Raw genomic sequence first — 17,531 nt, 5'->3', positions numbered from 1 at the left:
TTCATATTTCATTTTGCTCTGAACTTTCCTATTTTAGTATTTTCCATTATTCTACTTTCTCATATTTGCACTGTAACAGAAAAAAGTTTCGGTAGGACCGTGAAGGGGGCGAGGGAAATCCTCCATCTTCCGCAACAATTTCGAACGGGGAATCGATACAGAAACCAAATCTAACACTTGATTCAACCGATTCTAATGGCAGAGAGAAATTTAGAGCTTAATTGTTCGTCGAGTTCATAAATTTTCCAATTGCAATCCAGTCCTCTGCCTCCATGGAACCTGAGAGCGACTTCAAATTCCACCGAATCGGCGTATAACGTTTTCTAATGGCTGCCAATCCGCCATCGATTGACGACCTTAGGTAAACTTAGATTTTCAAATTCGACAACCAGTACAGAAAAGGTAGCTCATTTATTCATTTCCATTATTTCGTTTCTCAATACATCTACATAAAGCCGTATGGAGAAAAGAAACTCTGATTAAATTATATGCCTCTCCCTTCTGAATCTGAATCGCCATATGAAACCCAAAAACTCAATTGTTCGCTTAACTTAAGTAGCTACTGTTAGAAATCGACCTAAGACGAATCAAAGTTCAAATTACAATAGAATCAGACTGCTCAATCTTCAATTATCAGCAGAAATTTGTCTTAACCTACTAATTGCTTGAATTATGGGGCAGAGTCTCTCCTGCAGCTGGCCCAGTACTCAGCTACAAGTCTGGAGAAATAGGAGTTGGTTTCCATAAGCTTTGAAGGCTCTTCATACTCAACCAGATTTCCTACAGGAGAATTTGCAGTTGGAAAATTTTTATAAAAAGCTTCAATTTACTGGTGGAATTCAGCAGAAGAGGAAGAAGGAATGAGAAATGCCAGTGGTTAGCTTACCAAAGGAGAGAACCATGACTTTGTCACTGTCAATGACTGTGGGAACTCTGTGAGCTACTGTTATAACAGTGCATTCTGAGAATTCCTGCCTTATAATTCTCTGTAAAATGGTGTCAGTTGCCGAATCGATGGACGCAGTAGCCTCGTCGAGAACGAGAATTCTGTTTCGTTTCAGTAGCACTCTTCCGAGGCAGAAAAGTTGGCGCTGTCCCACGCTCCAGTTCCCTCCTTCATCACTCACTGTTCAAACCAACCAAGATCAGTACAACAACATCAGGAAACAACATGTATGAATGCTCGAAATGAGCTTACCAGATGAGTCGAGCCGATTTGGCAGGCTGCTGACAATAGCCTTGAGCTGACACTTCTCCAATGCCTGCAAATAGCCAAGTCATGAGGTGAATATCAAAACAAAACAGCATTTTGAAGACTGAAAATGAGGCTGAGTGATGATTCACCTTCCATATCTCATCATCAGAATAAAGGTCTAGAGGGTCTAAATTAGTGCGAATGCTGCCCCTGAATAGTGTTGGCTCTTGTGGGATGATGCTGAGCTTCATTCTTAAATCCTTTAGACCAATGGAACATATATCGACGCCATCAATGATGATTCTCCCGCTCTCGGGCTCAACCAAACGAAACAAAGCACTTATCAGAGTTGTTTTTCCACTTCCTGTTCTTCCTACAACTCCTACTCTAGTCCCTTCTTTGAAGGTGCATGTAATTCCCTTGAGAACGAGAGGAGCATTTGGACGATATTTTATCTAGCACAAACAAAGAAAAAATAACATGAAACTTGAGCATTGGAAATGCCATTCGAGTATCATTAAGACGTTTGAGAAAAGCTGCAAATTATTTGCATTTACTACATTTGAACCGTCCCTTACCTTTAGACATTCCAACTCTATCCTTCCCTTGGTAGGCCATGAAAATGGTGGCCTGCTTTCCTCCACAATTGCTGGAGGTTCTGGTGGCAAATGCATGTATTGCTTGATCCTTTCAACAGAAATGATGTAGTTTGAAAGATTACAATACCATCTCGCCATGAAAATGTGGATAATCGACAAGGATAAAGCATAGGAAAGAGACAGCCCCACAAGCCCTGCGCGATGGATTAAACAATAAGAAGGTATTGAAAAAGAACAACAGTAGAAGTCTTATGTACTTGTTGAATTTGTCATACCTGGATTGGTGGTTTGACCCTGGGGAAGCAATACAAGGAGAAGTGCGACGGTGACGAGTGTTAAATTTTGCAGTGTCTCTATCCTCAACACCAGCCACTCTGTGGTTGCATTAGAGTGGAAAAGAAGACTTGCATCTGTGTCGACAAGCTTTAGGAACCTCTGGAAGAACCTTTCTGTCATGTCGAAAGCTCTGATCGTGACAGCACCGAGTGATGTCTCTGCTGCGTAATTCACTACAGGTGCCTTTGTTGTCCCATTGATTCTAATAAGCTCGGTAGCAGTGGCTAGATAATACCTCTTCCCAAATATAAGTCAACAAATGAATTGAAGTTAGCTCCACCGTTTAACGGTGAAGAACCATATATAATTTGGAGATATGGGACAAATATGTACAAAGCTCTGTATACCTGAACGTAAGTTGAAGCTATTATAGCAGGAATGGCGACAAGGAGGACTTCCCACGTAACGGAAGCCACAACTCCAATCACCACAAGAAGTTCCAGAGCACCAGATACAACAAAGTTGACAGAAAATGGTATGTCGAAATCCAGAACACTTAAATCTGATGAAGCCTGAAGATATTGTGGTCGTAACAACATCAGTTTTGGTGCAATAAGTTGCTAGCTTGAATGTAACGCAACATAAGTACAAGCTTGGTGATGCAAAAAAAGATCATGGATGAAGATGAAGTCAAAATGATCTTACTCGGGTCAGAATCCGTCCTACAGGGGTTGCATCGAAAAACGCCATGGGAGCTTTGAAGACAGAATTTGTGAAACCACAGAAGAAGGCTTTAGAAGCTCTTAGACCAAAAAGAGCGGTCAAAAGGGACTTGAAATATACAAATACTGCACTCAAAAGTGAAATACCCGCGTAGATTCCAATTACCATGCCATCACTGATGTGAGGGAAGAACTCAAAGGCAATGGCTAGCCAATATGTTGCAGCCGTCTGAAAAGCAATGAAACCACACGTAGTAATTACACTTAAATACATAAGAAGAGATGCCTTGGAGACACTGAAATAATCCCAGAACGGTCTCCAGCCAACATCCCCAATTTCCTTCTCTTCTTCTTCTGTTAGTTGTACTCCATCTAAATTTTTGGTATTTATGTCCTCATTATCGTTTTTTTCACGTCTCGCCGTGTCTACTGTTTCAGATTCTCTCAGGTTTTCACTCTCTGAGGTACCAGATGCTATTATTGCATCTTTGTGAGCATTCACAAGCTTTTCAAAAGGCGTCCCGGCTTTCAACAGGTCCTCATAACTTCCTGATTGAGTTATTGTCCCTTCCTCAATCACCTGAAAAATGGCAAGACATGTCAATGAAAAAGTGTTTACAAGACTACAACTTTAACATGGAGCTGAAGTTCAAGGTAGTTAACTTACCAGAATTCTATCAACTTCAGAAAGAAATTCCACTTGATGAGTTACAAGAACCACGGTTTTCTTATCTAGAGCAGTCATGACACATTCCTGCAAAATTTCCATCCTCCAAGTTAAATAATTGTCCACTTTAAATGGTTTAGACAAGAAACTAGATTTTTCCATGTTCTTACATCAAAAAGAGTGGCAGCGGTATGTGCATCGACTGCGCTAAAGGGGTCATCAAGCAGATAAATATCAGCATCATTGTAGACAGCTCTTGCAAGTTGAATCCTTTGTTTCTGTCCTCCACTCATGTTAAGGCCTCTCTGCCCTATTTCTGTAAGATCTCCATGGTTAAAACTATTGATGTCCTCATCCAAAGCACAGGCTTTTATGGCATTCTCATACCTATCCTTGTCCATCGGCTTTCCGTTGAGTATGTTATCTCGAATCGTCCCACTTTGAATCCAAGCAATTTGTGAAACATAAGCTATTGATCCATTAACCTGAACCTGTAGTACAAAAAAGATGGAAACTACTTCAGTTTTCTAAACAAATACGATGCGTTTTTGTGCTATCATGCCAAATATGCTTCGGTTTTTATACTCACACTTCCTGTAAGTTTAGGAATCTCTCCAAGTATAGCATATAGAAGAGAGGATTTCCCAGCTCCAACTGGTCCACACACTGCAACTTTCTGTCCTCTTACTATTTCTAGATCTACATCTTTCAGAGTTAGATTCACTGATTCTGGATCCCATCTGAAGTTACCGTTTTGTATTTCCATCATATTATCGAAATTCTTAGATGGGTTTTCAATAGCTTCATCTTTTATTAGCTCATCATCAAGCAAGAATGTGTTGAGCCTATCAAAGGAGACCTTGACTTGGATCATGATTGCAAGAGCTTCTGGTATCATTCTCACAGGTTCCGACATTATTCTCAGTGTTGCAATAACAGTAAAAATGGTGCTTGCATCCAAAGGAGCACTCTGGAAGACGATACATCCCAAGAAAACAACAGCAGACACAATAGTTGGAGCCATCCAATACAACAGAGAGCCATAGACCTTCTGCATCTGCGTCTCCCTTAACCACCGGAACTCGCTTTCGCGAAGCGACTGGATCAGGTTCTGGAATTTTTCCTCCCATGATTGCAACTTAATGATCTTCATGTTGTTGAGAACCTCAGAAGTGGACCTCAACCTCTCATCTTGAGCAACCATGAAACGAAACTGACACTTCTGCAAAGACTGTGCAAAAGGGACATTAAGAAGCCCACAAACGAGGAGAGGAATCAGACCCAGAAGAGCTCCAAGACCCACAACCCAGAAGAGCACTGCAATGGAGAGAACAAGCTGCAGCCCTGCGGCCCAAGTTGTGTGAAACCACCATGGAAATTCCCCCATTCTATAAGCATCAACAGCAATATAGTTCACAATCTCCCCAGCCGAGTGCCTCGTCCTCCCCAAACTAGAAAGCTTCAACAGCTTCCTATACACTGCCACCATCAAAGCCGACCTCATTCTCATCCCTGACCTCCTAGAATCAAAGAACCAATGCCTGTGCGACAAAGACTCAACCACCTTGCAGACAGTCAAAACCCCCACAATCAAAAGCCCCTCCCGTAAACCCCTGTTTGCACCAGTCGAATAGTTCACGAAAGCAAACAGAACAAGAGGAGAAACAACAACAGAGAGAGTTCTCAGAAGAGTATAAAAGGCTATAAGAACATTTTCTCTGAGGTGCACCCTTTTAATGGCCTGAAAAGCCAAGTTCCCGGAACCCTTTTCTGTGGAGAGCGAATCCCAGACATGGGAAAATTTGTGGTAAGCGAGGTCTGCTTGGTCCTCAGAATCAAGAGGAGGAACATCCTCGAGAGCCAATGGCCTCGAATAACCCAACGTGAGTAAAGGGTTGATCCAAGAGAATGTCAGTTTGCTTAAAACACCTGCCCGTGTTATGATGCTGGATTCAAGTTGTTCAGTTTGATTGTCCAGCAGAGGTTCCGCCATGATTGAGTCTCTCTTTGAAGCTCTGTAAATGGGATGTGCATGCACAGAAGGAGGAGGAAGAAGGGTATGTTATCTAAGTTGTGGTTATGGAGGTGGCGTGTTCACTCTGAGTGTAGAAGTTGGGATCCATGGAAGAACATTTGGTTTTACAGAAATGAAAGGCAGAAGCAGAAGCAGAAATGGTGGTGGGGGTGGAAGAAAGCTTTGACTTTGGCTTTAAGCACGAGTTCCCACGACTGCAACTACAAGTAAGAATCGATACACCGTTCAATTCTATCGTTATTTTTCTAATGCGCATGCTCTGTGTGGCGTGTGCTGTGAATTTTTATTTTGATTTGTTTGGTACAATTTTCAAATTAAACATAATAATAATAATAAAATACCTTCCCTTGCTTGTCATGTATCTAAAGTTTTAAATGTTCGGTCTCAATCATGTTAACATTGGATGTTCGTACAAAGATTATAAAAATAAAAAGTTATTGAAAAATATTTAAAAGCACTGGTTTGGTCCCTGTACAATCCGATTTGATTCATTTTGGTCAACTTTTAAAATATTTGTTTTGGTCCATGTATTTTTAATTTTTGTTCATTTTAGTCCCTGTACTTTTGAAAAATGATTATTTTGGTCCCTTAATTCTATTTTTAATCTCATTTTTTTCTATCACAATTTTAACACTACACAAAAATCAATATATTTCTTAAAATTTCCTTTTAAAAAATAAATGGACCAAAATGAATATTTTCAAAGTACATTGACTAAAATAAATTAAAGTTTAAAGTACATTGACCTAAATGAATACTTTCAAAGTATGGGGACTAAAAGAACTATAGCTGAAAGTACATGGACCAAAATAGTATTTTAACAGTAATATGATAATTTGTTGATATTTTTTTTAATACTATAGAAATGTTGATTTATCACTTATTTTGATGTCGAATCTATAAATACACAGAAATGTCGATATAAATATTGACAGTTTGATGGATATTTAATTCGCTAGGTGTATCTTCTACCCTTAGATAATTGTGGATTCTATCAACTCTTTTAAATATTATGAATTACAACTTGTTTAAGTGTTCAGATGCTTCAAGCCTTTAATTGTGGGTTCTATCTACTCTTTTAAATATTATAAATTACAAATTTTAAGTGTTTCAACCTTTAGAACTCAAAAATAAAATGGTTAACTTTAAAAACTGTGTTGTATCTGATTAGGTTAAAAAATACTTAATAGGTGTTTGAACTCTTATTGTTGTGCTTAACATCTCTAATCTATTATATCTTTTTAAATTTTAATCAACAAAGTTAACCAACTAAATTTTTAATTTAATTTTTAAAATAAACATAGAATAAATTAACCTAATATGATTTATAGTTCTTTTAAGAAATATAAAATTTTTATAAGTTTGTTAGGCTTTTGTGATTTTTTTTTCTTTTTTGGTATTTCTTTATAAATGTTCATAAAATTAAGACTTCAACATTTTTCCGGAGATGAAATTTCAACTTGACTGGCAATTTTATATTCATATTAACCACATTTATCGATTTTTCTCGGTGAATTATGCCTAAACAACATTTACCTACACATTGATCAAGTCAATAGGACTCTTATTTATTCATTGATATGGTTCATTTCTCAATTATTAAAAAAACATCAGTGAGATCCATTAATCTATTAAATGTTATAAAAATAGACAACTGACATAAAACACATAAAAAAAAGTAGTTGAAACTCTCAGTCTTATTAATTGATATATAGACAATATTTTTCATTACAATATTTGTTGATGTACGATCGAGACACTGTTATTATTTAACTCTAAAGTTTAGAATCTTACTTTTTTTTTTTTTTGAGTTAAGATATTGTTCTTTTATTTTTATATGTGTTAGTTGTGTTGGTTTTTTTTTTTTTATGGGACCTTGAATTGAATACATTATTTGAGAACATATCACACTAGTATACTTGGTGGTGATAATGATTTTGTACACATTTAGAAATCTTTAAGGTTGTCTCTTTTGTATGTAATTTTTCTTTTTCGTAGGTTATCGGTGATTGGACTCGTCCTAATGTGTCGTAAAGGAGAGGCCACGAACAACAACAAAAAAAAAAAAGGTCAAATCAAGTTAACAAAATTTTAAAGAATGTTGGGTAAAATAAACTTTTGGTCTTCAAGTTTGAATTTAGTGTTTATTTTGTCTCTAAATCTTAAAATGGACGGTTTAGTTACTGAAATTTAGAAAATTGTTCTAAATGATGTATAAGTTCATTCGACTGACTGTTAGTTAACTAACAGAAAAATGATGTTGTAGTAGTGGTGATTGCAATTTTTTTTTGTTTTTGTGGGATGATCCACGTCTCTCTTTCCTCTTCTTCATCATCTACCCTCTTCCCTTGTCCCGTCAAATCTATCGGCGTTATTATTAAATTAAAGTAACTGGTCAAATCAATAAAAATAAACACATTTTTTTAGTACAACATATTGGATGAGGATTGGAACTCACGATCTTCTAATTGAACTTAGATGTTTTAGCCAATTGGACTATGCTCGAGTTGACATTATCTGAAATCACCCCGAGAAGAAATTATACTAATTACATTGTAAATCCCTAAAAGTGTCTGTATAAAAAGTAGCTGCTTTATTTAAATATATAATTGAATGGTAAACAATTTATGGGCTCTAGTATCTCACATGGGATCAAAATTTTTAGTTTGATCTATTGTTGTGGTATGGAGAAAACCTAGCTATGGGAAGTTCTTCAAATTAAGAAATAAAAATAAAATAAAGATAATTATTATTTTATTAAAAATTTAAATAACATAGAGATTTTCTTCAAAATAATAATAATAATAATAACATAGATAGAATTGAAATGTCAATTACTGTCCAAAAAAGATGGCTGCAGATTGATCACGTCTTCCAAGGGAAGATGCCACAACCGTCGGACATCAGATGTTGATAATGTTTTTCTCCTTTTTTTTTTTCATTTTTCACTTTTATTTTATGTAAAAGGTAAAATTTTGTTTGATAATTATTTTTTATTTCATGTTTTTATTGAAAAATCAAAATATATTTGATCATCCTTTCTTATTTTTTGTTCCTATATTCTTTACTAAAAATAAAAAATTGCTTGAAAATTTAAAATTTTAAAATAAAATTATTATGTTATATTTAATCTTTTATAAATATTAGATTACATTTTACAAGGTTATAATAATGGTGAAATAAGATCAATAAACAAGAAACCCCTTAAAATTTCTATATAATTTTAGAAACATTTATAATAAGTGAAATAAAAAGTAGAGGCAATGTGAATCGAAAACAAAACATCCAGGTTACCGAACAAAGCCTTATATTTTTTCGAATTTTAACTTTTAACGTTGTATGTATATACTTTTCTTTTTCTTTTTGGTACACATACAATAAGTTTCAAATTTTTACATCTTTTATGAATAAGTTGAACCAAGATTTACCATTTACATATATGGATTTTACAATAAGATACAACTTGGAGTTGGAACTATTTAAAAGTTTTAGTAACATGACAAATTAAGGATTTTTTTTTGAGAGTTAATAAATTAATATTTTGAGTGATATTGATTATATTGATGATTAGTCATGGATATTACTTATCGAAACGATTATGATGATGGAAAATATTTGACTATTTACCAATGAAGATCAGACTTTGTCTTCACCACCGTTAAAAAATTGACAAATCATTATGGAAAAAAAAACTCTATTTTTTGCATTTCTCATTCTTAATTATCAAACATTTAACGGTGGTGAGGACAACATTTGGTGTCCAAACCAAATATTTTCCTATGAAGATTAGAGCATGCAAATTGTAGAAGAACTTGGACTTTAATTTTAATTTTCTTTTTTATAAGTTGTTCGAGTCTAATTTTATTCTTTAAATTTATTTCTTAAAAAGAAGAAAACTTAAGATATCAATTTTAAAAATAAATTTTGGGACATCAAATTTTAAATTTATATTTTAAATCATAAGAACATTTGTTTACCAACTTTAAAACTCGTGCCCTTATAATATATTTTAGTAGTTTAAATTGAATGACGAAATAAATAATCTTGATCTTTTTTCGTTTATTTAAGTAGTTTTTGTAATTTGATTCTTTTTAAAGTTTCTCTCTCAAGAAAAATTGATTGAAGATAATTTTAGATTGAATAAAGGTGCTAAATTTAAAAGAATTAGAAAAAAAAAAGATTATTGAAAAAAAAAGAAAGAAAATAAAAAAGAAAAGAAAAGGAAGATTTGGAGAAACTATCTATATGAAAAGAAAATCCAAATCTTCATAGACATAAGAGCCCGAAATACTTTTTCACCGTGCTAAATATGAGACAACGAAGGTGGTTTGAATTAGTGAAAGATTTCGAACAAGAATTTGTACTATCTAACAAAATCAAATGTGCAGATGCCCTCGATAGAAGACAACTCACACATCAACCCCGAACATTATCCACACCCATATACTCTGATCTGAAATGTGCAGAGATAGGTATATAGTCAAGGTTTAAAATGTCGATGTTTTAATTTTATGAAAATATTGATGAAAATATCCATAAAATGTCAATATCCATAGATATTTTATTGAAAAAATATAAAAATAAAAAATTATTAACAAGTTATCCTTTCACCTTTTCAAATAAATTTAAAAAGTATTAATATTAATAATATGTCTATATTAGTGATAATATTTTTATATTTTATCGATTTTTCAATGATATTAAGAAAATGTCGATTAATTTCTCATGTTGAACTCATGAACATATAAAAATATTGAAGAAAATATTACATGTCGACAAAAATTTAATACCCCAAATATATTTTACACGTATAAAATGGGATAATAATTATGAGTTTTAATAGTAAAAACAAAATTTACTTTTTTTCATAATTTTTTTTAGATATATCAATTACTACTAAGCTAGGTTCACTTTAGCTAAGGTTTTAACAGTAAAAGTAAAAACTTCTAATTATTAATTTGTTTTTTTACCCTAGCTTGAGGTTGTAAAGCTACACCTATGCCCATAATTAATAAAAAGAAATAAAGGAACTTTATCCCAAAAAAAAAAAACAAAATTAATTGAATTCGGATAACTTTCATCCCCACTAAATCTTATCCATTGAATTGATATAATAAAAAGAGAAGATATAATAAAAGTTCATTAGCATGTTAATATTTTCGCAATAGAAGATCAATCAACATTTTTCAGTATAAATATGGCTAATAATATGACAGTTAAATTATAAATTTAATCTCTAAATACCGCTAGTAATATGACAGTTAAATTACAAATTTAATCTCTATACTTTCAGACTCCTAATTTTAAAAAGTGTCTAATAGATCTTTGAACCTAAAAAAAAATTTCTAATCTCTCTGAATTTTTTATTTTGATTGTAATTTTAAACAATTCACAAGACTTTTTACCTATAAAATTAAAAGTTAAAAGTCTTTTAAAACATACCTCTAACTTGGGAGTGAGTATATCTTATTTTTCTATAATTTGTAGGGAGAGTGGGCGTTTACTTTTTATTTATAATATATTGGGGTGTGGTAGTTCATTTTATCTATATAATATGTAGTTGTTAAGAGGAATTTAACTATATGATGTTCCATTTGTATATAATATATAGTTTCGTTTTGGAAAAACTATATATTATTGTTATAAATTGAACAGCACTCCCCTTTTTGGAACTTTATATCATAGAGAGAAATGAACCACTGCACCCGAAAAAGGTATTACTCACTCGGCCCCTGTATGTTATAGAGAAAAAGATACACCGCCCTTAAAATAGGAGGTATTTTTTTTAAATTAAAAAAACGTTGAATATATCAAAGATCTATAAGACACAAAATTAAAAGTTCATGGATTATTAAATTTCGAGGACCTATTATATACAAGATTAAAAATTTAGAGATTTATTAGATACTTTTTAAATTTTAGATACCTAACGAACACAAATTTAGAAGTTGGTAAACTAAACTTGTGACTAAATCTGATATGGTATTACAAAGAAATCTCTCTAAAACTGAGAGTTCAACATTTATGAGCATACATTAATTCATATTAACCACATTTAATTTATTATTCAATTTGTTTTCTTGATGAATTATGCCTAAACAATATTTACTTATACAAAGCTCAAAAATATATATAAAATTTTTTAATGACTTTTTAACGTGATTTATCTTGTATGGTTAAAAAATGTTAGTGAGATCCAGTCCTACTAACTAATATGATATTTTTCATTACGAATATTAAATATTCGATCCGAGAAGATTACTATATTTGACTCTCAAGATTAGAATCTTGCTTGGATATGATTTTCAATTTGTTATTTATTGCTTTGTTTATTTTTATATGAGTTAGTTGTGTTGATTTTTTTCTTTAATGGGACCTTGAATTGAATACCTTATTGGGCATTAGATGGCATTTAAAGGGATAACACTGTTACACTTGTATTCTTTGTGGTGGTGATGGTTTTGTGCACAACTAGAAGAATCTTTTCTTTTTCTACATAATTTTCTTTTTAGGGTAAAATATACTTTTTGTTCGTACCTTTGGAATTAGTTTTTATTTGGCCTATCAGTTTAAAAGATCATCCTTCTTTTGTCTCCAAAGTTTAAATTTAGCTTCAATTCAATCCTTAAGTTTTCGAGTCGCATGTTTCTTCATATTTGAATTTTGTTTTTAATTGGTTTCTGAAATTTGCATTTTGTTTCTAACGGGTTTCTGTGTTAATTTGACTTTTAATTGACCTAATAGAATAATGATGTGTTAGCTAACGTATGTTACCTAAATAGACTTTGCTTATATGTATATATTTTTCAAATGAGTCAACAAATTTTATTATTCTTTATTCTTTTTTACCTAAGTGGTATTTTTCTCTCCTTCCCTACCTCCCTTGCTTATCTTCTCCTTCTTTTCTTCCTCCCTTCCAAAAGCAACCGTCACTTACGACGTTCGTATTGAGTGAATCAACAAGTTTCTCGATAGCTAACCAGATTTATCGATGTTCGTATTGAGTCATTTGAGAGACCTATTATTGTCTAGTCAACATATATTAACTATCACATCATCATTATGTCAGGTCAACTCAACTTATGGATCAATTAGAAACCAACCTTAAACTTCACCAATTAACTAAAAGCTAAATTTAAACTCTAGGAACCAAACCAAGTTACTTTTGAAATTTAAGAATCATATAGAAATTAAATTTAAATTTAACCATAAAAAAAGCGATGATTTTTTAACTCAGGATCAAATTAAAAACTAATGACAAAAATACATTTTACCATTTTTTTTTCTCTTGTTATTATCACCCGACTCATCATGGTATATTCTATTGTTAAAGAGGGAAGACAAAACTTAAAAGAGAATTTTTCTAAAAACATAATCTAAAATTATAATATTATTTTTTTCTAAAAATATAATGAAGAGGTTATAGAAAGTGGGAGAGAAGTAAATATAGACATTTAATTAAGGGACCTACATGACTTCGAGCCAAGAATGGTCTCCATAAGAAAATTAATTCTTCCAACGATAAATGCCACCAACCGCTTTTCCCAAACAATTTTTGAAATAAATTTCCACTTATAAATTATATGCCTTAATATAAGATATATATCTGTCAACATTTAAATTATTCAAGAAAATTAAAATAATGTGGCTGACTATTCTGTATCGTTGGTGGTACGAAACTTGTATTTCGGAGTTGCATTGAATGGTGTTGAGAAATCTACCTACGATTAAATTTATCATAACCTATTAGCTTAAACTTTTAGATTCATTGATGATTTAATCATATTTAAAATAGTCCTAAGGTCTTGGGACCTTGAGGTCTTGGGTTCAAGTTTTGACCTCTTACGTATGTATGGGTATCGGGTCCCGGGTATAGGGGCAGCGTAAATGTCATATTTAAAAACGAACTCCATTTAGAGTGTGTTTGGGAATGATGTCATTGTCAAAATTACTTCCCTCTCTATTGATTATGTTTGGTAAATTAAAAAATTGATTTTAAGAAAGTTTAAAATTAATTTAAATTGATTTTTAAGGTATCGATGACGATTTTGAAAAATAAAAAAACTCCTTTTTCAAAATCACTCATTTTACAATTACTCCCAAACTCACCCTTAATCATGTTTAAAAAATCTCGTGGATCTTTTCAACACGTAGTAGAAAAAAAGAGAGGGAAGAAAAAAGGAAAAATCAAGACATGACATATTAAATCTTCGTTTTTTTTTTAATTATAGTGGTAACATTTTACAAAATGCCCAATACAAATCGGACCCACATTTAGGATTTTGTATATATGATAAAAAAAATAGATAAAGTTTTCGTTTTTTTTTTTTTTTACTTTTTTTCCACATTTTGAGAAAACATTGGCATGTGACATTTTTGTTAATTTGAATTTTTCATATAAATATTATAAACTAGTGAGGAAGACAATGTTAAAAAGAATTGATATAGTCTAAATTAACTGTAGCATTATGGACACAAGAATTTCATAGTCACGGACTTTGAGAGAATAATAGTTATTAAGATATTATTCCTTTTTTAAGTACATTAATATATTATTCGTAATTTTTGATAATATTATTTAGGTTTTAAATATTTTTAAAAGATCTTTAATTATGCTCTAATTCTCCAATGTGTGCCATTTCAATTCAATGCCGCTTTCATTACAAGATAAAAGTAATCATTTAACATCAAAATTTTAAAAGTAAATATAACAAAAGACAGCAAACATGCAGAAGTTGACAATAATTGATACTTTGGAGAATGGATTTAAGTCTATAAAATAGAATAAAGGAAAAAAAAAAATTATAGTTATACCTACTTTGGAAAAAAGGAAGTTGGAGAAAATGTAATTTTGCATTAGTACATATTCTTCGAAATTATAAGATCATGCATGAACTAAAAACCAATGCCTAAAATATGACATATAACTAACAATTTCAGAAAAATTAAAATTAAATTTAAATAAAATAATACAAAATGCAATCTAACCTGTGTTTCAAAATAAAATCTGGATTAAATATGGATAATTAATCAAAACTAAAATCTCTCTTTTGAAATTTGGAAATGTTTTGTCAAAAGGAAAATATTTAGGAACTCGTTTGAATAATAAATAAAAAGCATTGGTCATATTTATGATATATAAAATTCATGTTCGCGACTGGCCATATTTGAGTACAATACATGCTAATCGAATTCACGGTTTTTTGATAAAAAATGTGACTTAACCAATTGAGTTAGGTTCAAATTCACAATTTAGCTTTTATTGGTTTAAATAAAGCCACCCACCACAATTTCCCAAAACTCTTTGATCTATAATATGTGGGCCTCTAAACTAGGGAGGTAAAGAATCGAACCGACCTGATCAACCGAACCGAACCAAACCGAGTAAAATTGGATCGAGTCGGTTTGGATGATTTTCTCGGTTCGATTTAACCAAATAAAATAAAATTTTTATTTTTAACCTAAATCACTTTTCAATTTCCTACGCCGCCTCCCTCCCTCGTCTTTCGTCCTTCTTTCCCCCTCCCTCTCTTCCAACAGCTCTATTTCAATCTCCACCCATGGCCATGGCAGAGGCAACTGGAACAGGCAGGGGTCGCCTTTTTTCTACCTCTCTTTTATTTTTTTAACTTCCCTAGATTTTCTTAGTTTCTGATTTTTTCACATCTGGGTTTGCAAAATCTGTTGTGATATGATGGCTTTGTTTAAGGAAAAATTTGTTTCTTATTTTTTCAAAATTGCATATTTGGTTTTACAAGATCTGCAGAAGTATATTTTTTTTTCAAAATTTATATATTTGGGTTCACAAGATCTATTTGGTTTTCAAAAAAAGAAAATAGAGAAAAGGATAAAACAAAATTTTTTGTTTTCAAATTTGCATATTTGGGGTTGTAAGATTTGTTGGATTTTCAGAGAAGATAGAAAGGAGAAAAAATATTTGTTTTTCAAATTTGCAATTTGGGTTTGCAAGATCTATTGGATTTTCAAAAAAGAAAAGAAGATTGAGGAAGGAGAAAATTTTTTGGCTGTCAAGATTTGCTGAAAATATTTTTTCCCTTCAAATCTCCATGTTTCTTTCAACATTTGTCGGTAGCTTTAGATTTTCAAGGAAGGAGATTTTAAAAAATAAAAAAATAATTAAAAAAAAGAAAGCGACCCAACGAACCCGAACCGAGTACAAACCGACTACTTTCAGGTCGGATCGGTTTTGTACGAAAACCGACTCGAACCGACAAAGTTACACCCCTGCTCTAAACCATATTTTCCCAACTTCAGCTTTAAATTTGGTGGGCCGGAGCTCAGAGACATACATAAATGACTTAGGTACCATAACTTTGATACAGACTACAGAGTATCAAATGCAATGGCGGTGGGTGGCTTGATTAAATTAAATCATGAGCTTTCAATTTTGTATCTAATAAATTCTTCAACTTTAAAAGGTCTAAAAAATTTTTAGACTTTCAATTTTGTGACTAATATATCAATGTACATTTAATTTAGTGTCTAATAAGCCTTTGACCTATTTGACCTTTTTAAAATTCACGAACTTATTAGACATGAAATTAACAGTCTAGGGTCTTAAGATAAAAAGATTGAAAGTTCAGTGAAAGTTAAAAGACCAAGGGATTTATTGGACATCAAATTTAACTAAAAGTTTATGAGACTAAACTTGTAAGGTGATTGGTTTCTATGCAGCTTACCTGGTGTGATTTCTTTGTGTTTTTGCTTTTGCTCCGTAATAGAATTGACATCGGAGCTTAGAAATTTATCCTGGCTTGAATAGCTGCTGGCAAATAGAGGTCAGCAACAAGTAATGGACAGAGGGTAAACTTATTCCAACTTTATAGTTGGCTTATAAACAATCTATAATATAAAGTTGGGGGAAAATTTTGAAGTAATTACTCAACAGATATTCAACTTAGTCGAAATAAAAGTGAGCAATTAGTTACGAGCTGCCATGATGGAGGGAGAAGATGATAGAACCCTCTTCTCTTCTCTTATTGCTAATGTATTTAACCATGTTTACAAAATACCCTCTCTAGCCCTCATAACAAGGATCTATGGGGTGTTTTATCTCTCGAAGGACAGCTTAGAATGTCCCTTAAAAGGAGCAGACCGATGGGGTCTCTTCAAGCACGAATAGCTATTAATGGCCCCACTCACGTAGTAACAGATTCACACACCCCACACTCCCAGCTCCAACTCTCCCCCTCTTCCTACCTCAGACTTCACAGTAGGGGGCCTATCAGAATTCAGAAGACAAGCAAGTGTGAGGACTGGGGGGAAATTTATCTTCTACTACAACAAAAGAATTTGATGTATCGAAGATGATAATGATGATTTAGAAGATACTATGATTTGGGACAATAAACAGCCCTCAAAATCCTAGTGGAATCCAATTTTTAGAATTCCATATACCATTAATAAGAAAATTCGTGACATGATTATGGACAACGAAAGTAAAGAAATGGTGGCAAGATGCTACAAGATCACCAGTTAAGGAAGTGACATGGTAGACATGGATAATTGCTATTGATTCGTAGATCATCCTTGACAATTTGATATAGATGTTACTTATGGCTGGAAAGGAATGCATACAAGCTCAAGTGGAGGGATCGAAATATTGTGCTATTTACCTATTAATGGGTCACATACTCCTACTGTAAGCAAAACCAGCCCCTCTCTATCCAAACTATGGTTTAAATATAAGTATCAAGTTCGAGGTGGGACCCGCCCAAGCTTGTTCTAATGGTTAACCGAAAACTAAACTCAACCTACTGTAAGTCATCTAATTGATCCATATTTGATTGAGTTCCACAACATCTTACTTACTGAGGTACCTAATGAATTGCGTCTAATCCATGACAACGGTTACCCGCTTCTTCATTTTTCCTTTTTACTAAGACGGCTAAAGTCAGCTCCTTGTTCAGCTTAGAAAGCTTCCCCCCAACACTTCTACTATGCTATTAACTATTCACTGCGTAGCAACAGCCTTCTTCAGACTAAAAAAATCAAATAAGGAAACGACTTCCAACAC

The 17,531-nt window shown here is 32.7% G+C and overlaps 1 protein-coding gene and 1 long non-coding RNA gene across 2 annotated transcripts; one reads left to right on the top strand and one right to left on the bottom strand.

The window, feature by feature from the left end:
* On the top strand, positions 1-3,205 carry LOC148208824 (uncharacterized). The gene is made up of 2 exons (XR_015787178.1): positions 1-361; positions 682-3,205. It is a non-coding gene; the product is annotated as an uncharacterized LOC148208824 (long non-coding RNA).
* Positions 393-5,452, bottom strand: ABCC8 (multidrug resistance-associated protein 6). The gene is made up of 11 exons (XM_022291454.2): positions 4,049-5,452; positions 3,630-3,950; positions 3,460-3,546; positions 2,776-3,372; positions 2,478-2,642; positions 2,070-2,367; positions 1,774-1,988; positions 1,345-1,650; positions 1,199-1,262; positions 887-1,126; positions 393-780 (listed from the first exon to the last, which is right to left on the bottom strand). The coding sequence occupies exons 1-11, from the start codon at positions 5,450-5,452 to the stop codon at positions 671-673; spliced, it is 3,807 nt and encodes a 1,268-aa protein (XP_022147146.1). The 3' UTR covers positions 393-670.
* Positions 5,453-17,531: the final 12,079 nt, after the last annotated feature.

The sequence above is a fragment of the Momordica charantia genome (genome assembly GCF_013281855.1).
Source record: "Momordica charantia cultivar OHB3-1 chromosome 9 unlocalized genomic scaffold, Mcharantia_2.0 BLBB01000009.1, whole genome shotgun sequence".
In the NCBI taxonomy this organism is placed as follows: domain Eukaryota; kingdom Viridiplantae; phylum Streptophyta; class Magnoliopsida; order Cucurbitales; family Cucurbitaceae; genus Momordica; species Momordica charantia.
The sequence above is the reverse complement of the archived record's forward strand: the minus strand, read 5'-3'. Positions and strand labels throughout refer to the sequence as shown.

Coding starts and splice junctions, on each gene's coding strand:
- ABCC8 (XM_022291454.2), bottom strand. CDS start 5,452: ATGGCGGAACCTCTGCTGGACAATCAAACTGAACAACTTGAATCCAGC. Junction 2,643..2,775: donor TAGGACGGATTCTGACCCGA/GTAAGATCATTT, acceptor CAATATCTTCAG/GCTTCATCAGATTTAAGTGT. Junction 781..886: donor AGTCATGGTTCTCTCCTTTG/GTAAGCTAACCA, acceptor ATTCTCCTGTAG/GAAATCTGGTTGAGTATGAA.